Genomic DNA, 27,835 nt, shown 5'->3' with positions numbered 1-27,835 from the left:
GAGTGACTCACCTACGTTCCAGAGCAAACACATAACAGAGATGGAAACTGAGCAGGGATCTCCCACGTGCCAAGGTGTTAAGTGCAAGTCCCAATCATCACCATGGAAGAACGTGCACTGACCCCACTGGATCAATATTCGAACTATGGCAGCCAGATACAAGAAAAAACAGAGATGGGGAGCAAGTAAGCATCCATTGAAATGCTAGTCTGAGGACCAACTGTCTGTGTTGACAGATGTGTTGTAACATTCTGACAATGCAATTCCACTGAAGTTCTCTAATCACCATTTAAGTATTGCTGTAAGTATTTGCCAGATGTTTTAAATGTACAAATAAAGATTAAATAAGTTGCTCTATTAATGTTATACAATTTTTTTTCCAATGTTTATTAATTATCTCTATGGACAGCAAAAGCAAATAAGGTGTTTAACAGTGATGAGAATTACTGGCCTGACAGAACGTGCAAAAGTTTCACTAGAGATAGAACGTGCAAAAGTTTCACTAGAAACTCGTGGATAATGGCCAGAAGTCAACATTACCACAAGCATAAAACTAGAGTAACTGCAAGGATGATTCCAGGCCCATTAAGGTTCAGTAAACATTCAGCATCTGTGGGTTCCTTATGGTTTTTATTAAGCCAGAATGAAAGGGTTAAGCACATAATTCTGTACCCCCTTTTCTTTTTTCATTTATGTTTTTCTTTTTCTTTAAAAGAAGAGTCTCCCTAGAGGTCTCCCAAGGTCTGAATCTATCGCCACGTTTAATCACTACTTTTGGTGTCTTTCCTTCTTTTTTGCAGCAATTTTGCCTGAGCACTCCTGGGACTGGTGTTGCATTACAGATTCATCAATGATTTGCTGCTTAGTCTACATTATCCCACAAGTGCTGAGGCAAACAGTTCTTTGCCAGGATCAAATGATGTTCTATATTCGCCTGCAGTTTAAAATCTTGTTAATGTTGACACTTCTGATGAAAGCCCCACAGTGAAGCTGGAATGAGTGAAACCCGCAGGCTTTGGTGACTGCCAAATAAACAGCTACTCAGGACACAAAGTTTTTCCCATGTCCTCTATATGCCCACAGGGGCATCATCAACTTACTTAGGCAACATCTTTACCAGAAACAATGTCAAATAGAACACCTAACACACTCTGTCTGTGGGTGATGTTGCTGATGGGTGACAGGGTGACTGTTTGCTACCCTGTGTTGCTAAACCAGTATGTCTGAGAAAAAACTTTGCTCTAAAGTCAATTAACTTTAATGGAAAGACTCCAAATTACTTCAATGATCTTTGGACCAAGCTCAATAAGAACTAATCAGGTCTCCATTCCAAAGGTTAGTTGTCAGAATTATGAATGGATTTTTGTTTGTTTGTTTTTAATATTGGATGAAAGGCTCTTTTTTTAATTATTTAGAGGGACTGACTTCGCTTTGAAAGTCATAAGTTGCAAATACAGATGCCAGTATTTAAAAAATTAATTTCAGATAATAAGACAAGTAGAGAAATTTTACACACTGTGCAAATGTGGTCCGCTTTATGGGGATGAAGGAAATACAAACTACAGTTAGTGACACCTGTAATTTTGTCCTGTGGTATTTACTATACTCCACAGCCTTACCAAACCTTACATGTGTTCAGTATGAGTACAACTAGGTTTATTGAGTATAGCTTCCAACAAAACCAAAATCTAGGACCAGAGCTGGACTCTTCAGAACTCACCTCACTCCCTCTTCTTAAAACTCCTGACACAGAAGATGACTGTATGTCTGAAAAACTTACCACAGGAGAGAAGATACTTGAAGAAACATGATGATACAGGTTCCTCATGGGGGAGTGATACCGCGACAAATGGCTGAGCAGTCTCGGCACTTTCTAACATTTATTTATTCTGGCAGCAGATCATCACCTGCAAATCAAATTAAGAAATGCTCAAAAACTGAAAGTCACAAATTAGACCGGGGTGAATTATATTATGTCATTTATCTGACAATTTTCCTCCTATTTTTTCTTCCTTATAAATTGTCCCAATAGGCCATGAATTTTTTTCCTTTGGACTTTCTCCACTACTAAAAATAAATTGCTAAATCATTTCTACATTTGGTCAGTAGCTTATTGCTTTTTTAAAGGAAGTTTTCCTGGAAATTGCAGGAGTATAATAAATAAAGTATAAGTATATAAAAGTATATATTAAAGTATAATAAAAATAATATACTCAAATTGTATCTATAGCATACAAGACAGGAAACAGAGAGATGTAATTCTTCCCTATGAATTGGTCAGACAACAAAATGAATTAACTTGGAGCGTAGCCTTTAAAAAGAGACCTAAAATCTGCCTTTGGATACTAGAGTCCAATTCTCTCTGGCACTAACAAAATGTCAAGTCATATTCTGGCAGAACGTGGGCCTGCACCTTTGCTGCTGAGCTCTGAAAACCTAATTATAGGAGGAGAGTCTGTCTGTGGTATAACCGAGGGGATGAGAGGAAAGACATAGCTCACACCCTCACATGGTGCATACAAAGGCAGAGAGCAAAAAGCTCTTCCTGTGGGCAGTGACTCTTCCTTTCTCCCTGCTAGGGACTAATCCCCCTGAAATACGAGGGGGGAAAGGAGGATGGCTGCTCCCCTCTCCTTCATCTCCCCCCCCTCCCCTTTTATTCACCAAAGGGACAAGCTCAAGTGAATTCTGGCACAGGGGTTTTCAACAGGCTGCCCCCACCTGCCCCTCTGCCAGAGGCCATGTCAGCTGAAACGTGCATCTGCTCCGTACCCCCTCCAAGTCACGGGTCACTCACTATCTTAAAGCAGATGAAACACCAGGGTACAAAGGGGATGCACTGAAGGTCACCCGATGGAAGTCATGGTTGGCATAGGTATATGCACACTCGACATTTGCTCTGTCTGTGGACAGGAACCACTGGCAAACCCGTTTGGTCTGCAGAGCTGGCCTGTAGTTAACAGTCTCTTGCAGAGCTATAGGTTAACTGTAGCACTGTGGTGTACCCTGTACAAATCCAGGCTTTAGAAGCAGTGACGCTGTTGACTTGAGCTAAAGCAAATGAAGATGTGGGTGAACAGCCTTTCTGAAAATCAGTTTCTCAACAGGCTTGTAGTTGCACTAAGTTACTCAGATTTCTAATTAACAGACAGACCATATAAAAGATTTTGGGTTAATAAAAAGAAAAATTGGAAGAGCTCAGATGCACTAAATACCTGTGTCGACCACAGCCTAAAGGCTCAATTATGATGTATAAGTATCTTTGCAACTTGTGTTAAAAATAACAACAGAACTGGCACTAATTTATGCCCAGTCAATCAGAATGATCCATAATGTGGAAGTTTTTAACAAGCTGCTGTCCAACAGTTTTGACACGTTTTAAAACAAGCCGTCCTGATCAGCCCCGTAGAGGCTAATGCTTCTAAGCTTAATGACTCTCCAAAGAGGAGGAAGCATAAAGATTTAGCAACTCAGTAGACATGACTGCAGAGACCTCTGCAGCCAGCTTGGAAATGACAAACAATTTGTTAATAGAGAAGCTTTGTTTTTATATTATTTTTTGCCAATGAAGTGAAAACAGAGCATTGATTAAGCAATCCAACCTGAGAATATTCCATCCAAATTGGAGAGCTTTCAGACCAGCAGCTGGTTTCAAGGCTTTGAAATACAACTTTTGCTTGTTGTTCGATGCTTAAAGATACCTATCCTAGAGCCACAGACAGCAATTGATGTCGAGCTGACACCATAGTTCACAGATGGATTTCAGTTGTGTGGGCCATGCCACATGCACGGCACTCGTGTAAAAAATGCCTTTAATCTCAAATGCTACAAACTGAGAGAAAGGATTAATAGAGCCATCAACAAAAAAGTTCTCTATACAAATAGAGTATGGTTGAAGAATACCAATAGCCCAACATGCTCTTAATTCACCATCACCCCTCTCTTCCTCCTATCAATCAGATGAAGTCATTTGTATATAAATTCAGACTGAGCCTTTCACATGCATCGCTAGGTTTCTTCACAGCTCAAATTCTAGGATCATTTCCTGTGAACTAATTTTACTGAAGTCACCATACGTATTCAACAGTAAATGAGAACTAGGTGTCTAAAGGTAATTAAAAATATTTGTGTTTTTTTCCTTTGCAGAGAAGAATTCAATTTTCCAGGGGAGCTTTAAATACATGCTTTTGGCCCTCACAGATATTAAAGTTTGAGTGACTCATATTCTCATTCCCTTGTGTAGCTACATTATTAGACTGTATTTTCCTCAATTCATCAGAGAATAGGCTATGTCCATAGCCATAAAGCAGAGATAGTGGCATGTCACGGAAGATTAGGTCCAGACAGGAAAACAGGCCCCTAAGTAGAACAGGAGCAAGAAGCATCTAAATTGTAATACTCAGAAGGTATTATGGAGCCTTTTTGGAATTAAAAAGAATATGATTTTGTGGTTGAATATTTGGGTTTTCAGGTGGTTTTGTTTTTTATTAAAATAAACCTGCAAAAAGAACATGCCTTTCACTACAAATTTCCTAATGCACCAATAGAAAACTGCTGCAATGAAAAATTTTCACCTTAATCAGGTCAGTTTGTTTGGACAGACTGCTGAGTAAATACCTATGCCATGTTATTTGTATTGTAGCTCTTTCTCCACAGCTAAGAAAAATCAACATAGACATATAAGCCAAGTCAAAAATATGCATTATTTTTAACAAATAAGCATTAAAAGAAATTACACGTTCTTTCAACTAGTGATCTGTGCATTTTACACCTCTGAAAATTAAACCAGTTATTTTTTTCTCTCTGGATTTTAAATCAACACCCATCACTCTATCAAGCTGTTAACAGAGGGAGTGTCCTTGATGTAGTAGAATTGTTTTCCTGAAAAGTTCATGCAGCAGTACAAATCCTAAGGCTAAGATCCTGTTTTCTGAAAATCTTGCTCGGAAACCCAGCAAATATACTGGAAGGGGCAGCTTTCCATTACCATGATTTATCATCTCCATTTAACTTATTCCCTCCACATTCTTGATGGAAAAGTTTCTAATTGTTTGAATACCTCCTCCTTCCCTCAAAAAAACCACCATCAGAACAAGAGAACAAAACAAAGATTTGTGTTGGCTATTTTAGAACAGAGACTGGGGAAAAAAACATAACCAGTGGTGAAATTATTTGGATTTTTTTTTGTTGAGATGAATTACTGAGCACAAGATTTGCTGGGTAACTGCAACACTGGTGCCAGCAGAAACCCTTTTGTAGTGCTCTTTACAACACTGTGCTGGTACCTGACAATTCTGTAGGTATTCAGAGTCTGAGTACCATCTTGATCAGAATTTCTTTGAAATTCCTTAATATAACATTATGTGAGCACTTCTATGAGATTTGTTGATGTTCTTTTGGTAAATACAATATGTAGTTTCACTGCCAGAGAGGGAAGTAATAGCTTTGTACGTACATGAGATGACACTCTTCAAAACAAAATTCTATTTCCTTTTCTTTCCTATGACCCAGGATCCTGCCTTGCTGTGAAGCTGACATGGCGTTAAGTACTGAATCACATACAGATTTCTCACTAATCTCTCCTGAATCTTTCTGACACGCACAGGAGTGACATTCCAGCTAAGTTTTACTGGTCAAACTTAGATTCACTGAGATGCTGCTGAAGTAAATGGATGTATTTATACACAGAAGAGATTTGGCGGGGTGGGGAGTCATTCCTCCCGCAAATAATGACACTATTCAAAGTAGCTGTGTCCATTAGATTTAAAAAAAAAAAAAATTCTTTTTTCATCAACTCATTATTTTAAATGTATTTAATAATTTATTTGTAGTGGAAAAAGGATTTGTAAGTAGAAACCACAGAAGAGTCATAATTCAGGTCACATTTGTGCAGCTCACCAGCTAATCTGAAAATCTAAATGTACTGAGACTTCCTAATATCTTCTCAGAATTGTGTATAATATTACTTATGAGTAGGCTCAATCTAAAAGGAAGCTTTTTAGATACCAAAAAGTATTTTCTGCATTGCCATCTACTTCTTTGTTCAGTCATTTCATTGCTCAAAATTTGTAAATTAACAGCCAAATCAGGTTTTGACCCATCCGCTGCCTTCTCCCTGTAACAGACTAATAGCTAATACATACTCCCCTACTGGATTGGCTAAAAAATGCAATGGCACCAGTAGGGAACATACCATGCTTTCTCCTTCTACCAACTACTTTGTCATATAGTGACAGATTATTAAAGTAAGTGAAATAGCAAGAAAATAAATGAAATTTTGTCTCTTTTCATTCCCAATATCCTACTGAAATTTCCTACTCCTATTAGTGACTGTAGTGGATGCAAATAGGAAAAATCTTCCTGCAACTGAGAGAGAGATTGAGAAGTCAAGGAGACTGGGTTCAGCTACTGGTCATGACTTAGATGAGTGACACTGGCTTATTTCACAGTAACCATAAAAAAATGTTTGCTTCCTTTGGCCCTGAATGTATTTTACATTTCATTTGCAAGCTCTTTGGGGCAGAGTCTGCTGCTGAATATGTTTTTCCAGTGTTAATGCAACACAGCCATGATATATCTTGAGACCTGACAAAAATCCAAGTAATAAGCAGTTACCAAGGAACGTTCTCCATGCAACAATTTAGTTCTGTGAAAGACCATTTTCCTGAGCACTCAGTACAGTACTTGTACATTTGCAAATCACCAGGGTGCCCAAAGAATATCTAATAATACTTTAAAAGACAGAAATAAAACCTGAGTCAAGTGGCAAAAAGGCTATTAGGGAAATACTGGGCACCTGGACAAATCCCTGCATCCTTTGGTTTCCAAGCAGTTTCATCTTCCAAAATATTCTGCACTTCTTTTGATACTGCACGTGTATCTCTTAAACAGCTTTTACAGTTCAGCTAAAAAAGCCACCACTGTGAGAACATGCTGCACCTGGTGAAAGTACTTAAAGGAATGTCGACCCTGATCTGCAACCCTTTTCTCACACAAATAATCTTCATAGCTTTGATTATGACATGAGGAGGATTATTTATGTGAGAGAAGCAAGGTAGGCATAGGAACTTAAGATTTGCACCAACATAGTAAAGCATTGTAAAATGACAGTAAAAAATGCATTTAAGCTCTCTCAAGTTATGTCTATTCTATAGTACAGAAAAAGGACAGTAAATTGAACAAGTAGCTTTTACAGAGCTGCAGCCAGCAACTAGCGGGACCTTGTAAGAAGAGATCCCAGATCCAACATGAATGAATAACTATGTCAAAAAGAAGGTACTGGAAATAAGCAAAGTCCACACAGAATGCCAAAGGTACTGTCCACAACCTAAAAACATCTGAGAAGTCAGGAAGCACAAAGATAAAGTTTGAACTGCCAAGAAGCCAATTGAGTTATATCTTGCAAAGAATATGAAAACAAACAGTAAGAGGCTCTTTGGTAGTCTAAATAAAAACAGACCAGGAAAAATGCTGTGCCACTGTGGCATAAGGATGGAGTGGAGATTAAAGACAACACAAGGAAAGGCCTTGAATAAGTGTTTTGCCACAGTTTTCAGTCAGAAGTTTTAAGTTGAATTTAGAGACAAAGATAGGGTGAACAATGAGAATGTCGGTATGCAGGTAGAAACTACCACAGCTAACACAAAAGCTCGACTCAAAAAGTTAAATGCATCAAGCTTGAAGTCTGGTTAATCACTATCTCTGACCTCTAAAAATTTCTGACACATGTAATGCTGGTCCAGTGACAAATATTTTTAATAGCACTATCAAGTTGGGAGTGAAACTGAAAAATAGTAAATATGGTTTCTTTACTTAAGAAAAATATGTGAAGAAAAATAAGAGGAGAAGGCAGTTGGGAAATTACAAGCTATTTCATTTGACCTCATTAGTATGAAAGGCCTTAAAATACATTTTGAGGGAGACAAAATATATTAGAGACACAGAGATAAATGAAAAATGGGATAAAGTGCAACAGCAGTTTACCAAAGGGACACCATACAAAATATCCATACAGTTTTCTTAGATGAGGTAAGTGATTTTCTGAACAAATGAAGTGTAATAGATGTCATCTTTCAGGACTTTAGGAATGCATTTGACACCACATTATACATTATTAAGGAATCTGAGGACTAAGGAGAAGAATTTTTTGATGGCTAAAAAACAGCTAAAGGAGTAGTAACAGGTAAGTGCCATTAAGAAGGGATGCATCAAATCAATTGAGATTAGCAGTGAGGGTCTTCAGGATCCATCCTGGGGCTTCTGCTGTCCTTTCATAGCTTTTGATCATTGTGACCCAGATAGAAGAATATCTGCACACTCTTGTACTGTCAATACAGAAGAGTAGTGAAACTATACAAATAGAGCGGCTTGAAGATGGGAGCCATAGAAATGGGATAAACAGCAAGGTCATGTGCAGAAAATTCAAATGTAACCTGGGAGATGACCAGGTACAGACAAATGCGGACTGTAGTTGCCAATGAGAGGATGACTAAACAGGTAACATGATGAAAAAGGCAAGTGAGACTGTAGGACATGAGGATGGAGATTTTCAGTAGAACCTGGGAGACATCTGTGATCATGTCCAAAGTGTGGTTTGTGTCTCACCTGAAATCCTATACACATTCAAGAAAGATGAACTCAAATGGGGAGAAGTGCAGAGAATAGCTTCTAAAATGAATGAAGGAATGGAGATCCTCCATCCAAAGATACTAACAACAGAGCTAAGTTGTTTAGCCTAGCAATAAAAAAGCTAAGTAAGGAGATAACTGCTGCCTAGAAATGCCTTGAGGAAGACACCTCCAGGTGGGAGAAGTGTTATTTAAGTTAAAGAGCAACAATAGCATGGGGGGGAGGGGGAATGAAAAGGCAGTATACATGCCATGCATTCATCTAGGCTATAAAGAAGGAACCTAGCAATAAGCCTTTGAGTTTCTCAAATAGTCTCCCAGATAGAAGAGTTAGGGCTCCTTTAAGTTGGACCTTGACATACAGTTGAAATTATCACATGCTACAACACCCTTTAAACTGGACCCATTGGTTGCGTCCACTGGTCACAGAATGTCCTTTAGCTCTTCCATGAATAGTGTGGTGGTGATATTTTTACTGCTTTGATGTTACTGGTGTCATTTTGGGGGACATATCCAACAACATTTACCATTCCATTTTTCACATACAGTCTTCATTACAAAATCCATGTAAAACTAATTACACAGATAAGGGCTTTTGCGATATGCAGGCTACTTGTAATGAAAATAAATAAACAGAAGAATGTAGGGCTCAAGATTATTTGAAGAGCTAGGGCTCACAAAAATACAATCAACAGGAGCTTTAGTTAAGAATAATTAAGTCTTTTGTGAAATAATCCAGGGCAAACTGTGGGATTGTTTTAAAATTGTTATTAGCTGCTCAGATGGAGTTTGTCAGATGGGTTTTCAGTGCTTTAAAGCTGAGAAATTTAACAGAAATAGTATGTTGCTGTATTTTCAGAACTGGTGGAGAGATGCATCTCTCCCAAAGAGAGTGAAAATTTGGCACTTTGTATGAGCAGAGAGGATCTGGCCCAAACATTCCTGTTTGCAGATGATGACTTTACTGTATTATTCACTTTGTCTTGGCACAGTCAATCAACAGAGGAACTGCAGTGGAAATAACAAAGCCTTTTCTCCAATTTTAACATTTTTAGCTGATAACATTTTTAGCACATTTAAGGAGAAATCTGAAGAACCACAGAAATTTCTGCACCCCAGAAAATGTGTTGAGCAGAGAGAAAAGGACAGAGAGGACATCAGTACTTGCAAAAGACAAAACAAACCCCAGGAAAATGTTTCCAAAAAGGGAATGTGAAAAAATTACTCTTAAAATACATTTTAAGGAAGTATTTGAAAGAACCTTTCCAGGACAGAGTACCTATTCATACCCATTAAGTTCACACCTATTTGAACACGAATCAGTGGATTTATACTAGGGATGAACCTAATCCATATTGTGTATCCAAAATAATATGTTCAAGGGATTAGACAGGACAACAGCATTTTTATCAAATAGAATTCCTTTGTATCCATCCTCACATTATCAGAAACACAGCTATCTCCTAATTAGCACATCTCCAACTTTAACCTTTTGTCTTGACTGCAATCTCCTACATTAGTGGTGATGTTCAGCCTCCTCAAAACTTCTTTCATAAAGTGACTATTTCCATGGTAACAGCTGCCACTTTCATTCTACAAGCATCAAGAAAATGTGATTTCCTTTATATCAGTGGGCCAGGCTAGGTGTGCAACTTTGGCCTTTGTCAGTGCTCTTTTCAGACAAAACTGTTTATTCCAGAAGAAGAGGAAACAGGTGCAAGCACAGTTCAGGAGGCAGTTGTTGCCTGATCCATGAAGCAGGATTGGCAACGGTCCGAAAAGGGAGCTGTTGGACGACCCACCTCTAACGCCAGTATGTTCTGTAGCTGCAACAGGGAAGGACAAGCACATTCAACAGCAGCCACCAAACTTAAATCAATATTTTCTGTGGGGTTGTCTCTTCTTTGTTTTGTTTTTTTTTTCCTTTTTGCTTGTTTCTTTGGTGGCTCCACAAACAGTAGCAAGACATCAGCTTAATACCCCGCCCCAAGAATAGTTAAGAAATACTTAATGTAAATCAAGGGTTCTCATTCAAAGAGCATTGAACTTAAGCCAAAAAGAACATCAGTTCATTTCTGAGAAGCTGACACAGCTTTAATGATCAGTGTCTTCATCTTCAACACTCACACCAGTCTATAACCAAAGTCCTAATCTCAGCTGAAGTCAATTCCCAAAGTAGCATCAACTTCAGTGGGACCAGCAAACATTCACAACAAAGGTACTTTGTCTCCTGCCAGTCATGTGAAATTTTTCTGGAAGTTTATCAAATTGGAGGCTTTTTGCAGAAAACCCATCTGTTCCATATGAACTCACTCTGACACCTTTACCTTCTTTGAAACTGAAGGTTTCCAAGTCAATCCGTTTAGGTGAGAATGGATAAAGTGAGATTCACATCTACTCCAGCAATCCACTGAAATAATCGAGTTTTCCCTTAGTCACAAATGTAAGATTGTGTCAGAAAATAGAGCTGCAATTTTCCAAAGCTAGTATTGCATGTTCAGTTTCTTAAATTGGTCTTTAAAATATATTTTAAATTTTTTAATGAAATTTTTAGCACTCATGTAAAGGACTGAACAGACAGCAAAGAGACTGAAAAATTAAACACAACTCTAGCAGCCTTTTTTTCCCTCTCCTTAATCCCTCATCAACCTTTTCAGCACTAGACCAGGTGATTGCTTTCCCTTCCTTACAGACTTTCCATTCCAGGTGTACCAACACCTGCTGTTAATTAGACATTTGCAAAATTTGAACTCAGTTTGGATTTGGGCCTACTGTTCTAAACCAAAATTACCAAGTGTTTGAGGACAGAAAAATCACAGATCTGCTTTTCTGAAAGTGAACAGTCAATGGCTGCAGTTGTGCAACCTACATAAACTCTTTCTCTGCCCATTCCAACAGACATTAAGATTGTTTAGAAATTTACTCATTTCTGACCCTCATATCTGAGTGTTTATCATGCTTCTAGATATGCGGATTTTGTTACCATCATAAGGTATCAAACCCAATACCAACGGTAAAGCCCCCAGTTTCTCCCACTGTAGCCGAAAAGGAAAACACCACTAGTTAGAAAAGAATAGCAGGCTGTAAACATACTGCAAGCACTGAGCTAGTATATTTACATGAGTATCACAGAACCTGGATGCCATTCAGATTCAAAACCTAATTCTGTCACTGGTTCATAATCCATAAAGGGCCAAATTAAAACTCTCAGTTCTGGGCTTACATTGGGAAAGCCTGGGTTTGAGTTTGAGCTCAGAGTCCTAAGCTCATGTTTATTTTCACTTCAGCTCACAAAAAATTGGTGAATAATCCAGAACTGCTCATCCAGGAAAGATTCCAAAGGCTTGCCAAGTTCCAGACAATAGTCCATGGAAAAAAAACAAGTACACAGATCTGCTGGCGGGAGATGCCTCTATCCACGCTCAACTCGCACATGTTCCTAGGGTGGTTCTCAAAAATGGAACACCCTTGGGAAGGGAATGATGAGGGAGTTAATTGAACCATACCTGTGAATGCCACGAATACCCCTCAGATTTAATGCAAAGGAACACCAAAGAAATTACTGCAGATTAATGAAAAAGAGCAAATGGTTGGGAGGAAGGGTTGCCTGCATAACTGGCAACATCACAGCAACAAAAACATTTTACAGGACAACTCATAGATTCTGCACTGTAGATGTTTGCCATCTCAATAGTAGTAGTCTACATTCCGATGCCACAGCCCAGTTTTGCAATTGTACTACAGGCACCAGGATTGTTAAGGTATTATTACTTTGACACCCCACAATACTATCCTGCACCCTGTTTGGTGCCTTCCTGTGCAGCCTGGCCCAACTTCCACCTGGGAGAGGGGTGTGACTCTACCTGCACTGGCTCCTGGAGTCAGGAGAGGCACAGGAGGCAAGCAGAGTACATTTTCCGCTTTCCTCAAGGGCTGTTCTTTCTCCCCAGTGAAATATCCTGTGTGTTTTACAAGGTTCTGTGGATCCTAGAGAGTTCAAGGACTGGATGGGGCCAAGGTGGAAAGTCCCATACTGCAGAAGGATAGAGATGAGGGGATCCCACTTCCAATGCTTTCCAAATTAAATCCTTAAAGGGTAAGTCCTGGCTTCTCTCCCACCACCCCTGCAACAACATCAGCTCAGATCTTACAGGAAGCAGGCTAGGGAGGAGACCACTGTCCTGACCCACAAATCTCACTCACCCTTTGCTCAGAAATGTTAACAGGATTGCCATACTTAGTGTCTTTACTATACTTCTTTTTTTTTTTTTTTTTTGGTATCAGTAATACGGGAGATTCAAATAGAGTTGCTTTGTCTTCACACTGCTTGTAAGTGTCTCCAACTTCTGGCAATCAGTGCATCAGAGGCCCTTCCTACCTCGTGCCAAGGAGACATAAACAGCATCCCTGCATCACTGTCTGAGTTTTGAGCTTTTCTGCACGCTTTTACCATATATTAATGGAACTCGGCCCACACGAATTGGTGAGCTAATTGATGTCAGAGAAGATAGTAAGATAGGCCTGAAGAAAATATTTGGTACTTTTTTTATCACGAGGGAAATGTAAGAGGGAAAGGATGTCTTTTCCATTTCCTGAGGGCTGCGACAAAAGTTAAAGCAAGCTTTTATGATCAGTGGAGTTTGAGGAACAATTATCCAGCTCCAGTGCATGTATACCTTACATCTAGCTCTATCTGAATTCCCTCTGTGGTTTAGTTTGCCTCCTGGGCACATCATGTGCTGGCGGTTCATAGGCTGCCAGTACGCTAGTTCAAACTGCTCCAGGCACCAGTGTTCAGAGAGCAGTGTTGTGAAGAAATTCAAGATACCAAAACCAGGAGCAAACTCATAAGGTACTCATGATAAAGAGGTAACATTTGTTTCTATATTCTGTGCAGTTATCTTGGAGGGATGCTAGCACAGTAATGCCCTCTGTGGGAAACTATTGCTCAGTCCTAACTTTCCAGTGGTGGCCACCATAAATATTCAAACAGAGATATAAATAGCACTGCACTATAAAAAGTAATAACAGCAACAGAGGTCTGTGTGAGGATCGGACCTCAACGTGACACTGCAGAAGAGATGCTGCATTGGAGCTATTCAGTTAGAAGGCTTCGTATTTGGAGAAGAAGGAAGAATAGCTTGCCAACTGGCATTCCAGCAGAGAGCTGCTGGCCAGGATTTTCAAAGTTGCACTTTATACCCCTAGTTTCACAAAGGTCACACTAGCAAACTGTTGGGCTTAATAGACCAAAGACGCATTTGGCTCTTATTCCAAGGCCCTTTCCCTGATTTTAATATTGATGACAATGGAACAAACATCTCAATAGCTGCACAGAAAGGCCAATGCACAAATGTGCTATACTCAACATATGCAAGAAGTCTGAAGCCTTTCAAACCACTTATGTTTTCATGAGAAAGCTGTGGATATCAACAGCAGAACAAAAAACCTAAAACGTGAGGAAGAAGTCTATATCCTACCATGCTAATTCGTATTGTTAGAGAGGAAAGTAAACGGCAATGTTAGCTATGCTGAGGATTTTCAAAAGTTGTATTTATTTTGGGTTTCCTTTCAAAAATAATGTTTTAATGAATATGCAGCATGCTGGGTCGGTGGCACCGGTAGTGTGTCCATCACCATGGTACCTGAGCACTCAAGCAAATGATTACCCAGCAGAGCAAATGAAACAGAAGCAGAGAGCCAACAGGCACTGTGACAAGCTCTTTGCAGACCTGCCAGTACATCTCTATCTGGACCTTTACTCCTTCGGGCTTTCCACTGTCCTATCTTTCACCCATGCTCTTATAATAACCAGATCTTTTTTTCCAAACAGTGCTAAGGGATGCAGAGACCTCAGACTGGCTTAGGAGAAAGGGTGAGATTAATAAAAAAAACCAAACCACAAATATTTTCATCAGGAAAACATTGCTTAAGGACACGGTAAGGAAAAAAAAAAAATTTCATTTGCACAAACCGATTATGAATTGACAAACTTTGTTATGTCTGCCATGCCACCAGCCTGGCCACTTTAAAATGACTTTTCTGAAGAGGGAAAACAAGTCTTTTCCTCACTGAGGGCCAAAATGACCTTTCCTGAGACTGATGCAGACCATACATGAACACTACTGTTAGCATTATCAAATAATAGTGAAAAAAATACATGAAAACATATGGCTCTGGGCCTTCTGGAAAAAGTCTGGAGATTGCATCAGCCCCTCCCCACACTTCAAGTAAGTAGCAAGTTAATGACAACTCTGATGATGTTTGTTGAACATATGTGCATGTAACTACTTTGAGCTTTTTCTGGCTTGGGATGCTTAAGCAGAGACCTCTGGGATTTTAGAAAAAAATATTCTGTTGAATCATCTACTCCTTGCTGTTTTGTTTTTTGTACAAATTCTGAGGAACACAGGAAAGCAGAGGGCCTTACATGCAGGCCAACTTTAGAAAGGCTAGCTCCTTTCAGTTTTGTGGAATTATGCAGCTGTAATATAACCCTCACTGAAGAAGTTTCCTGTTTTCCATCACTAGTCAAGGCAATAATACTGCAGTCTAATTAAATTACCATCTTGTGGAGTTTTTCCTCTCTACTGTAGCTGTTTCAGACTTACGAAGTAGTTACATCCTCTCCATTCCAGTTTTTCCTTTAGAAGAGGAATAAGCTTGGGGGACAATGCCACATTACCAGCAATGAAGACTCAAGTGCTCTCTTCCCAATGCAGGTACAATATGCTGTGCTACCACTGAGCCTCAGCAACAGTTTTGAAACAGATAAGGAGCATGGCACCACCCACCTATATTCGACTGTGAAACTCTGGCTTAAAGTTCACTTTAAGCATCTGTCTGATTCTGTTACCTCTCTTGTGTCTAAATTATATCCAGCACTGTCACCTCTAAAGATTCAGATCTTCTGAGCACTTTATCAAGCTTTATAATCGAAGGTAATGGAAGATATGTTTGTTTAGCTGTTGTAAATGGCTTTGAAGATCTCAGTCTCAGCAAGGGTGATGAATTGAGGATGTCAGCTGGACAGTTTAATTTTGAATGAATTTAGGCAAAATTGATTACTGAAAAACTGATATGAATCTTTCAAGTTCATATTCTTTCACATAGTCTAGCAGTAAATATTCCGCCCCTACTTGCCATCTGACTCACCAAGCATAAAGCTGGAAGAATCAGCAATGATGCCAGCCTCTCAGACGTGAGACCAACTTTGAATACTATAAACAGGTGTGAGAAGCTATGTTTCGACTGCAGCAGGGAGTAGAGCCCGCAAACAGTTTAGCCCTCAGCTGACTAAATATCTGCATAATAGCAATTCTATTAAGCAGCCTGAACATGGTAGCCAAAGCGTTTTATGACAAAAGCCAGGAACACAAAACCCAGAAACCGATGACTGCAAAGAAGTATTCCATGACACAGTTATTTATTGGAAGTACCTATTTCTATTCTCTCTGGTCCATTTTCAAATGAATTAAAATAATAACCTGGGGGGGGGGGGGGGGGGGGGGAAATTATCTTAAAATAGTTGTGGTTTTTTTCCACTCCCAGGTAATTTGGAGTCAGGAAGAATCCAAAATAACAGCATGAGTGTTGAAAATTACAGGGTAAGGTTGGAAACCTCTAGAGGTCATTTAGTCCAACCTCATGCTCAAACCAGTGCCACCTTAGAACAGGTCGCTCAGAATTAAAAGGAAACAAAAATAATTTAAAGCGAAAAGAAATAAAAAATGAAGACTTCCCCTATCCCCTTTTTGCACCAGAAGGAAAAAAAAAAAAGGCAAGAAATATTTTCCTGAAACATATAGCTCTTCTGTGTTGTTCATAAGTAAATATGACCAATATGGAAAATACCTACAGCTGCCTCCTTTGGTTGACCTAGTTCCCTTCCCGTCTTGATGCAGGTAATAACGTTTAGCACAGTGTGTGGCAAACTCCAACTCGGTTGCCAGCGCTGCTCTGCCACACTCCAGGCCAGAAAAGGCTAGGAATGCTGCACGTTCAGCTCCAGTGACAGAGAAAATGCTCCGTATCATTCATCTGCAGTCCCCTCCACGTTAATTAAGGAACAGAGCCAACAGCTGCTGAAGAGGGTTCCACCCCATCTTTCGGCTGGGAAAGCAAGGCCTCTAGGGCAGGGCCTGGAATATACAGCAGAGAAGAACAGGGTGGGGGAACCTTACGAGATCTGAGTGAAACCCAGATGGATGACTCATCAGAAAGTAAAATGTTCCTATTTTGACAAGAGGCTGAAATAGCAGCCCTGGGTTGTGCTGCAGCACAGCAGTAAGTGACCCTGAGGGCTTGGGACAAACTCCTGTGCACATTGATATTCCTAACAGTAGGGGCTATTTCACATCTCATTAAGCAAAGAGGTTTACATGACAATTAACACATTAATTAGCAGCGTCTTTTTCACAGGTGGAAATTCGGCTTGAGATTTCAACATTTTTAGGCAACTGTTTTGTGAGTGAAAATGAAGGAATAGTTTCTTATGGCTGAAGGTGACAAGGACTCATATCCAGAACTGGCATAGGAGTATATTTGTCTATGTACTGAAGGACACTGCAACCAGATGATGGCCTCTCCCATAACTTCTATGCAAGGAGGGCCTCCTTGTACATCTGCAGCCTGCCATTCAAAGCCTAGCCCTCAGCGTGGGCAGGCTGCCAGGCTGGCCACTTCATAAGCTGACCATAAAAAGGCCTAACGTACCACAAAGTGACACAGAGGCAAAGTAAAGCCTGGAATTGAACAAGCAGTAGCTCCCTCCGATTTCTCAGCCCCAGCTGCTGACCTGTGTGGCTCCCCACTACAAAAATCCTTTTGATTATATTTGTACAGATATGATCCATGAGAATACTCTTCAGCAAACACCAGCAAGCAATCATGCTAATTTCACTGAAAATAGGTATCAGCTATAAGAGCATGTCTATTGCCCTAGAGCTTCACATTTTAGAGAAAGAACTAATAGTTTCTACCAGAGACCGCTTTAAAGAAGAGTTGGTACACAAGTATGGATTTCCTTAAACTGCAGGTATGTTTCTCTCTGAGGTTTTTGTTCAATACAATCTTTAATTCCTATTGTCTTTTGAGAGAATGGATTTGCAGGTATACAAGAAAATCTAGAGCACTGGAAATGGAATGAAAGGAAGAAAAAATTGGAGACTGGAACTGGAACTTGTAGCTTTCAAGATCGGGGGATTCTGATACTCATTGAGTCTCTTCCCTGTCAGATGGATGTTGCCAACCCATGGAAAATAGTGACATGCTTTATATATGTTATCTTTCACCTCCCTCAGGTACATACTGCAAGGAAGCTGTGTTCTAAACAATGTATAAACAAACAATCGTCATATTAATCTTTTACATATTTTGGCACTCAAAGCACAAATAAATCACTGTGCTGCAGCCTTACCTATCATACGACTTAAAAAATAAACCCAGGCTCGGGAGGAACACTAGATAACTTTTCCTTTAATTAGCTTTTCAAAGCTGATGGTATTTTTTAGAACATGATTTATTCCTTTTATTTATCAGCCTGCCTTGTTTCAAATGGGTACTGTCTGACTGACCTCTAGATACCCTTGCACTTGCTCTGTGATATCCCCAGAATGTCAATGCTTCAATTCTTCATCTTTCATTTCCCAAACGTTTCTTATTGGTCACTTCTGGTACCAGTGGCAGCTGAAGTGGAAGTTTATCCTCTGATAATCTGTACTGCTTTAATGGTTCCCAGCATCCTGGGGATATTTTCCAAGTGTTATGGTGACACCAGCTGAGATCTTGGCAATAGAAAAGTGTTTCATATGCTTATTTCCTAACTTAGTCTCTTGGTTTTTTTCTGCTTTCCCAACCCTCTGTCAGCCCCTTGATTTCTGTGGCTTAACTCCTTTTGTTATTGCTATATTCTTTGTCATCACTTCTCTGTATCTTTCTGATAATAAAGCCTTTGAAGAATCTGAGGGCATTCCCACCACGCATCCAAAATCTCTTAGCAAATTTCTCCAAACCTCCAAGTTGCATTTGTCCAAAAGCTCAGCAAAAATCCCCTCTAAAAGGAACAACAATAGTCACATCTTCTTTATATATTTCTCTGTAAACTAGAGTCTAGGAACTAAAGCACATAAACCTTGTAAAATGATAAGCATGTTTCAAACAGTTCTAATATAAAATATTACACATAAAACAAGTAACCAGTTTTAGCATGTCTCCAAAACAACGTATGCTTAGAAATGCTTATCCTTGTAGCATCGCTATCCTTTTTTTTTTCCGAAGATAAAATTAGTCTTGCACCAGCATGCCTGGAAAAGCAAAATTTTCATATAATTTCAATCACTCAGTTTGCTCATGACTTTTATACAGCTGACTGAACACCTATTATCTCACCTGAAAGAAAAGCTGCGAGTTTGCTCACCTCAGTCACCTGCAGGATCTTTGAAATGCCTCTTCTTCTGTTCCTTCCAAAGAGTGCCTTCCCGCATCTCCCAGTCCATTCCCGAGTCCACTGAACATGCAGTCATCAATAAGTTCTGGCTAAGTTATCCTACGTAACTGAAGAAAAAAGGAGAGACTCGCAGATGCTGCAGAAGGTCTTCTTTGCTCTCTTTGAAAATTTTGTTTTCTTGGTGGTCTGTCACAGTCAGGTCTCCAGTAGTAAACTGAACAACCTATCCTCCTGGCTCTTCTTTTCTTCTTTTTCTTTTCTGTAAACACATAATCAGTGCTTCAAATCCTTTAGGTATCACAAACCGTATTTCTCTATTGCCCTCTACTGACTGCTAGCTAACACAGCCTTCCTGGAGAATCGGCAAGCAACAGATAGACAGTAGGCTCTCCTCCACCGCCCTCCCTCAAATCAATAATGATACACGATGACCAAAAGTCAACACAAATCATTCTATTTTTCCCTTTGTTACAAAACACCAGCCAAGATTTACAGCTTGTTGGCCAGCCGTGGTAGCAACAAAACACTAAACAACAGAAGCAGGAAGCAGTTAGTAACATGGGTCTGCTAATGTGTTTTTTTGGGTGAACAAAAGCCAGGAAAAAGTAGAGACGAATGCATTCTGCCTTGAAATGCGGCTGAATTCTCCCCACCGGTGCCATAAATACTCTACCAGGGAGTTGAGGGTTATCTGGTTTTAAGGGTCTGGTCCCGCCAGCACTGGATGCACAGCAATACTGACTTTTGATGGGAGTTCTGCAGAAAGGGGCTTATAGAGAGCCGTGAATTGGAGGCCTTGGTTTCTTGGTCATTTTCCCTTTGTCTCTAGCGTTTTATTTGTTTAGCACGTTCAGCACCACTCCTAACATGAGAAACATAGTTTCTGCCTCATGAGACAGGTACTGGGACAAGACACATGATATGGCATGTCAATGGTGTATGAATGGCAGTGGGAGGTGCTGTTTGCACTACTTTTTGGGCAAAGATGATCTATAATGCAAACAGAAACCAGCGAACTAACCTAAAAAAGGGAATGGCCCAGTGTAGTTTCAGGAGCAGAAGAAAAAAAATGGCATTTCAGACAGACTGGAAGAGACTGAGGGGGAAAAGAAGCAGGGATAAGAAGAGTGTAAGAGCGGGGGGGTGGGGGGGGGAAGGGAGAGAAATAAAAATTAATCCTTTGCATTGTATTAGTCACTGCTTAATTACTACAGTACAGTGCTTGTTAACCAAGTCACTCAGGCACTTGTTCTCACAAAAAACAAAAGTTATCCCAAGGTGCTGGTGCAAGCGCTCTGGCCCACCTGCACCGCTCCAGGGGCAGGGAGGAGTCAGGTCCCAGCTCCAGACAACAGAAAAATCCCCAGCACATTTTCTTTTGCTAGGCAGAGGCTGGGAAAGAACATGGCACTCTTGTCCCGTCCCCGTGTTGTGTCCCCCCCCTCCCCGTTCCTCCTCTGCAACCAAGTCCCCTAGGGGGCAAACATGGTTAAAAATGGTAAAAACAGGCCCGCCCCCCAAAAAGGTGTTGAAGTTATTTTTGCTTTGTTGTGTTCAAAAAATGCTTTCCTTTTTTTTTTCCCCTCCGCTATTAATAAATGGGACTATTTCATTTGCTGAAAATCTGTTGACTGATGAACACTGGTTGCGTTTTAAATAGATATTATGTGACATCCCTGCTCTTCCACTCAGGAAAGGTAGAGTTTACACAAAAACTATCATCAACAAAGCCAGCAACTTGGCAACAAAATATGTGATATTGAAAGGTCCGTTGAAAAATTTATTTTTAATTCAAAAATAAAGTCAGCAGAGGCCCTAATTGTAGCTATTACGAACATTTCATTAACAAGCCCAGACTGATTGACTGCACTGTAAAGCTCTCCTATTAAAGGAAGCCCAGAAATTCAATTTTTCCCATGCTTTTCTACTTCCAAAGCCCTCGGCTACTCCGTGTTAGAAAATAAGAAATAATTATATTTATTCAAATTCCTTGATAGAATATTGAAGCCTGCTCAGATGAATACCTCTCCTAAATGAACACCATTACCAATAGATCAAAGAAGAAGAATGTCTAGCAAATGAATGGGGCCGGGGGAATTAATAAAACGCACATCAAACGTTGAAAAGCTGAGGGGTTTGGTTTTGGTTTTTTTTTTTTTTTCCTCTTTTTAATAGGAGCAGAGCGATAAAGCAAAGTACGTAGTTGCCAAAATTCGTGAAAAGGCATCTAAATAGGAGCGGGAGATAGCGGAAGTTCAGCACTTTCGAACGTCAGGCGGCATTCTGGAGCTGCTGGTTGAGATTTTTCACGTGACAACTCTTGACAGAGACATCTATTCCCCCCCCCACCCCGAAAGGGAAAAGTTTTCTTTCCTCCAGGAAAAAAAAAAAAACCCAAACAACGACCTTCTAACACCGCCGAAGGCACAAGCGGCTCCCGACCGCGGACACCGCTCCCTCACGGGACGGCGACGGGCGAGGAGCTCCCGTCCCCTCAGCCCACGCCCGCCAAAACCACCCGGTCCCTCACCGCGGCCCCACCCGACGGCGGCGCGAGCCCCCGCGGACACCCCACGCACCCCCGCCCCCCCCCCCCTTGCCCCGGCCCACCAGCCCGGGGCACGGCGGGTCCGTCCCAGCTCGGAACCATGGTGCTACGGCCGCGGGTGCCCGCCGGGCCTCGGCGAAACGCTGCACATCGCACCCCCACACCACGCACCCCCACCCTTCTTCCCCTTCCCCTCGCCGGCTGCCGGACCTGTCTGGCGGCGGCTTCCGTTCGGGGCCATGGGGCGGCAGCGGCGGTTCCTGGAGGTGGCGGCGGAGGGGTTGGCGGGCGCCTGCCCGGGCCAGGCGCGGTTCTTGCTGTAAGCGGGACGCGGCGGGACGCGGCGGCCCCTCAGGGGCGGAGGGCGGGAAGGGAAAGCGGCGAGAGACGGCGCGCGCGGAGCTGGAGGGAGGGGGGAGAGGGAAGGGGGGGGGGTGTGGGTGAAGACGGAGCTGGGTGGTGACGCACGTGGGCGGCCCCGCCCCCTGTCCTCGCGCCTGCCGCCGCGCGCGTGGCGCGGGGCCGGCGGGTGTGACGCGACGTGACGCCGCGTGACGCGACGCGACGTGACGCGACGCTCTTGCCTTTCTCCCGCGCAGGTGGACGCTCCGCAACTGCCGAGGCGAGTGAGGAGGAGGAGGAGGAGGAGGAGGAGGAGGAGGAGGTGGTATGGCGGGGCGGGGGGTGGCCTCCTGCGGAGGGCAGGAGCGTGGCCCAAAGAATGCAAGTTTTCCCCTTTTTTTTTTTTTTTTTTTTTTTTTTAAATCCGTTTATCCCCTGCCCCAGCAAAACTCTGGCAGGGCGTGCTGCGGGAACAAGCGGCGTACCTGCTAGACGGCACACGAGGCTTCGGCGTCGCCGGTCTGGCAACAGAGCGCGCCTGCGCGGAGCTCCGTGCGGAATCGTGAGGCTCCGTCGTTAAAGATTTTGAGGAAGGGATTGCGGTTTTTCGGGGAAGTTTGCGGTCGCGTACCGTGTGAAGTCATGCTGTGAATCGGCTTGGCGTGAATTGGGCTCAGCTGAGCGCGTAGTGGTGCTCAGCTTCCTCTGGGGTTCTGGTTGTATCTGAAACAAAATAGAAACATATCTACCGAGGTGATGTTAAAATAGAAACTTACCATTTTAATGTTTGCCTGTAAAACGTGATCACTTAATATAAGTTTTACTCTCTTACCTTCATTAACCTGTAGATAATGAACTTGGATTAGAAGGGATATGTCCTTACTGCTTCCAGTTCCTGGTTCCTGATAGCTACCGGGTGCGTCTCAAACCGAAGATGAAGGTGACTCCACAGATAGAGAGAGCTCTTAAACGAGAGGCGAAGAACCGTAAACTTAATATGAAACAGACAAAGCTTTTGAAGAAGTACAGGGAGTCAAGAAGTGTTCTGGTAAGGATTTTTACTTGGAACTGCCAAATACCTGATATTTTCCCTGAAAGCTTTCAGTGGCATAAAGAAGGAGGTACGGAAATCTTCCTCTTAGAGGAGGAGCTCACACCTACGCATTTCCTTTTTTTATGAGCACGTAACTCTTCCTTTCTTTTGGGATAACTTCTGTTCACAACCAACAGTTTTAAAATCTACCCTCCACAACAGAGAGATCGTGAGCACAATGACAAGAACAGTAAGCTTCCCCCCTCAAAAAAAAAACCAACCCCACATGTCGGAGAAGCTACACTAACAGCTCAGCCCTCCCTGTGATCTCTTTAGCAGCCGTCTGGGTGGACGCTGCAGATGTCTAAGATCTTGCTGAAAATTAAGTAATTTCTTCCCGCCAGGAAGCTCTGCCATTTCCGCTGTCAGGTGCTGTATCGTTTGCATAGCTTTGCAAAAAATGGCAGGAGTGGCAGATTTTTGCCTGTTCCTTTTTTACTATGAATGTGGCAGAACTAGGACCAGGTAACTCTGCTAGATGCAGAGCCTTAATACAGCCATGTAGATCCTAAAATCCATTAGAATCCGTACAAATCCATTGCTAAGAATACCCCAAAACATACCTAAGAAGAAGAACATGCCATTGGCTGAAGTCAGGCTGGTTTTGCTAGTACGTGTAGCTTGACATTTACTGCCTTTGTTTCAGCTCTGAAGAAGGGCTTGAGTGACCGACAGGTTGTCAGGTTTTTTTCGGTTTTATCAGTTAGTTGTGTGAAAACATATTTGCTCAACTTAACGAGCTTTGTTTCATTTATTTCGGTAGACTCTCATGGCTACATCAGATTCTTGCTACCTTCTGTAAGAATGGAATTTTCTACATTTCTCTGAATATTACTGTTTATAGGAAGTCTTTCAAAACCAAACCACATAGGTAGTTTAAACAAGTTAATGTTGCTCTTCAGGCTTCAGTTCTTTTTCCTAAAATTACTCAGGAATGTAAGGTTTAATTACTATTTTTTATACTAATTACTATTATTTGAAGAATAGTAGTATACATTTAACCTAGTGTTGCCAAGGCATGCAGTACTATTAAAACAGGTTATGTGAATGGATGTTTTGATAAATGAGACAGCACCCTGTTGTGCCCAGCAGTTGCTGGCACACTTGGCATTTTCTCAGAAGAGAGTCTGCTGCTCTGGGGAGTAAAATCTGCGAAAGCAAAAATTATTAAAGAGTCAATAACAAACTGAGGAAGTATCACAGAGGCTCTCGGCTGTCAGGGCAAAATAAGGCACTTCAGAACGGCACCTTTGCTATTACTCTCCAAATTGTAGATCACAGCTGAGCAGCAGAAAGGGCATCTGAGAAGCTGGAATCCTTGCTTTATTTTTCTGGGATCACAAACGTTTAGTGTACATTAAGAACTGTCTCTTCAGACAACTGATGAGCAGTGTCCTATGGAACTATGGGCTCTTAGATTTATTCTGTAGCTGGAGAGGTTTGTAGGACGCACTGTGCGTTCATATGAGTAGTTTAAAATTCAGTTTTAAATAGGTCCAGTTTAAACTGGGTAATTTTCTAATCTTGGGATGTAATTACAGTTTGCTGCAGTTGTTTTCTGCTCAGGTCTGTTTGCATTTGTGCTGTGGATTATGATTTAAGTATTTCTAGTCTTAAGCGTTTAAAATACTGTCAGCAACTGACATCTTTCAAAATTAGCAATGTAGATTCCTATAATCTAATACCTGAGACCTGTGAAAATGAAAATCTGAGCGCAGTTGAAAATTAAACCAAGCAACAGTGTGACAGGTTGTGCCTCCGATACCTTTCTTAGCAAGCAGAACTTGATTTGTGAGTGCTTCTGCCATGAAAGGCGTATAACTATTTTAGGGCTTTTAAAATTTTTGGAGTTAACTGCATATGCAATTCAGGGAATGGAAACTAGCTATGCAGTGCTATGATTAATCCTCTAATTCCTGCATTGTAAGGTGTTCACCTCTATATTCCGTGGAGTGCTAAGTCGTCATGTGATGCCGTTTTGGTTTTTTTTTCCCGTCTGAATTTCATTTAGAAGAACTAAAAATACATCAATACCTGAGCTGTATAAGTTAATGATCTTTCTCTTTTTTAGTTTGTTAGGCTGACAAAATAATGTCTAGAGACAGTCAAAACACTTAACTGAAAACGTTTCGTTTCAACGTTTCTGAATTCAGTCCTTTCTAAGCAATCTGAATTTAGGTAAATTTACACACTTTGAAATGAAGAATGATTTAGTATAGATGTTTTCAAAACTGCTTAAGACATGTTTGTGACATTGAGTATGTTTTTTAACCTGAAACATCACGTAACTGTGTTTTTCAGTCAGTGTAATTGTGTGCCTCAGAAAGTTGTCTGGCTGTATTACTCTCCTGTCTCTTAATAAGAGTAGTTGCCATGGCAGTAAGGGATATTAGGAATATCTGACGGTCTCTGTGACTGTCTGACAGTATCAGTTCTGATGCACCTCTGCAACATACTGTGCTGCTGGAAGTTCCCTGCAGCCTAGAAGTAAACAGAAGAGAAAGTGCCTTTTGTTTAGAACCTCCTCTGTATTGTAATAAGTATTTTTGCACTAACAGAAAGCCTCTTCTTTGTTCACTGAGACTTGCTGTTACTCGTTAGGGATGACTATTTTTGAGAGTTTGGTAATTTAAATACTTTATCTCAAGACTCGCTGGAAAGTGTGTAATGTAACTTCATCAGGGGTAGAATATGCTAATGAATTTAGATCACACTGTATGTCATGTTTTTTAACAAAATACGAGTACCCCTAATGTATACTCAAGATAGCATATATCCAGTTCAGGTGCTGTTTCATCTTTCTGTTTTGACAGGGTTGTTTTCCTTATTTCACTGTACAACGTTGCATTCAGAATTACGGGTCTCCTGAAATTAGTTGCTAGGGGATTGGAGTCATTTCTAGATAAACCCATAGGATGTGTTTGGCTTAAGAAGCCTGAATAAAAATACTAGGTGTAAAGTATGTGTTGCTTTTTAATATCTCGTGTTTTACTTAAGCAACTATTTGTGTCCTGATATTCGGAGAATAGTTTGGGTAATTCTTACAATGGCTTTATAACATAATGGTGGAAAGACTGAAAGAATGGTTGATATTTTCTTTCTTCTCTCCATAGCTGGTTACTTGCAACTCATGCAACAAAACAACAAGACATTATGGTAAAAGCAGGGATTTTCTGGCTACCAAGACACAAAATTCTGGCACTCCGAGTATTCAATCTAGCCTGAGGACACCAGATGTAAAAATTCCGTCTGCAAACAAAGTGACACCTGTAAGCTGCAGTAGGTTGGGATCTAAAGGGAACAGTCCCTCATCACTTCCCAGGTACCTGTTTCTCTCCTATTTAAAGAGGCACTTTGCTGAGTAGAGTGTATTACGTCTTGTTGGGAAAGGGTGTCATGTACTGATTTCAGATCAGTCACTGCTTAAACTTTCAATTGATAACTATGTATTTTTCTTCAGTGCTCTGATTGAGGAGATCAATTTTAACTTTCCAGCCTTTAAAATCCAAGGTTCTAATGAAAAGCGACTATGGGCAAAGAATGCCCCATTATTTTTTTGTCATTAATGTGAAATGTCTGGCTTCAAATTTTCATAACAAAGTTACACATCTGACTGCTCCCTTTCACATGAAAATACACTATTTACGTTCAAAATTTTTCACTCAAATTGTACGTGTGCACTTTCATAGTTACTTTATGTTAATTCTCATTCCTCACCTTTAAGACATTTGAGTCTTTTGTTTTTCAGAACACGTGTATCCGGACAGGCGACAACCAGCTCTGCTTCCAAGACTCCCCGAAACTCCAGATTTCACTTTTCTAAGCTAAAACGGATGCTTAACCTAGAAGAAAAAGAGAAAAGCCAGAAGGCAGATTTGAAAACCTTCTTGACTTTACTTTAGTTGCACATTATTTCAAAGTAATAAAGATTACAGCAATAAGTATTGTTCCAGTTTTAGTAAATCAACAAAGTGATTTCTTTAAAACTCAAGCTAACAGCATGTACCCTGTGAAAGAAGCATAGACTGTATTTTTTAGAAGGACGTTCTAACGGGTATTTTTTAGAAGGAAGCTCTAAGGGGACTGATTGTCTGCAAGGGAGAGATGAGAAAATAATAGCCAGTCTAACATGCTTGGGAATCTATCTTGAACACGTTTTGCAGTCTCTAGTAGCCCAAGAATTAAAAGCCAGGATCTATCCTTTGAGGAAGCTGGCAGTACTGGATCCATCAGTGGGTCCAGGAGGACCAGCAGATAGGTTGGCAGACCTGAAAGCAGTTTGGGGGTGGGGAGGTTGCAGTTTGCTCCGTCTCACTCTCCCACTATTTTTAAGGTAATGCATCACAACAGAATTTAAAAGATCTCATCCCTGCTTTGCATGTTTGAGTAAAACTAAGACACTTTCACTGGCACTTTCTGCAGGTACGCTACGTTCAAGGCTGTAATGTAGTGTCCTGTAGTGTTGCTGTCTTTTGATACCTAATTTAAGCACAGCCTTTAACACAGCCTTTACAAAGGTTCCAAAATAACTTACTTCTATTCCTTAAGACAGCACTCATATACAAAGAGAGAGAAAACAGTGTATCACCAGATTGCGTTTCTTCTTTTTCTTAAGAATGTTCTCTGTGATTTGGACTGCGGACGATACTGGTCTCAGGATAACGCAGAACCTTGTAAAACTGCTCTAATGTGGGATGCTCTCAGTACCAACTGACAGCTCCACGCTATCAGACTGCTATCATCGGCACCCTGATTTGTTACTGCCACGAGAGTGGCAC

At 41.0% G+C, this 27,835-nt stretch overlaps 1 protein-coding gene and 1 long non-coding RNA gene across 2 annotated transcripts; one reads left to right on the top strand and one right to left on the bottom strand.

Annotated features, from left to right (window-relative positions):
- On the bottom strand, nucleotides 1-22,001 carry LOC128141757 (uncharacterized). Its single transcript, XR_008235163.1, has 4 exons — nucleotides 21,833-22,001; nucleotides 19,045-19,333; nucleotides 1,781-1,907; nucleotides 1-143 (listed from the first exon to the last, which is right to left on the bottom strand). It is a non-coding gene; the product is annotated as an uncharacterized LOC128141757 (long non-coding RNA).
- On the top strand, nucleotides 21,799-26,998 carry C5H18orf21 (chromosome 5 C18orf21 homolog). The gene is made up of 5 exons (XM_052786832.1): nucleotides 21,799-21,941; nucleotides 22,222-22,244; nucleotides 22,813-23,012; nucleotides 26,171-26,379; nucleotides 26,806-26,998. The coding sequence occupies exons 1-5, from the start codon at nucleotides 21,862-21,864 to the stop codon at nucleotides 26,957-26,959; spliced, it is 666 nt and encodes a 221-aa protein (XP_052642792.1). The 5' UTR covers nucleotides 21,799-21,861; the 3' UTR covers nucleotides 26,960-26,998.
- Nucleotides 26,999-27,835: the final 837 nt, after the last annotated feature.

The sequence above is a fragment of the Harpia harpyja genome, chromosome 5 (assembly GCF_026419915.1).
Source record: "Harpia harpyja isolate bHarHar1 chromosome 5, bHarHar1 primary haplotype, whole genome shotgun sequence".
In the NCBI taxonomy this organism is placed as follows: domain Eukaryota; kingdom Metazoa; phylum Chordata; class Aves; order Accipitriformes; family Accipitridae; genus Harpia; species Harpia harpyja.
The sequence above is the reverse complement of the archived record's forward strand: the minus strand, read 5'-3'. Positions and strand labels throughout refer to the sequence as shown.

Bases quoted from the DNA above. Each gene is read 5' to 3' on its own strand.
- C5H18orf21 (XM_052786832.1), top strand. From the start codon at position 21,862: ATGGGGCGGCAGCGGCGGTTCCTGGAGGTGGCGGCGGAGGGGTTGGCG. The intron at 22,245-22,812 runs GCGAGTGAGGAG...ATTAACCTGTAG, and splicing joins GACGCTCCGCAACTGCCGAG to ATAATGAACTTGGATTAGAA. The intron at 23,013-26,170 runs GTAAGGATTTTT...TTCTCTCCATAG, and splicing joins GGGAGTCAAGAAGTGTTCTG to CTGGTTACTTGCAACTCATG.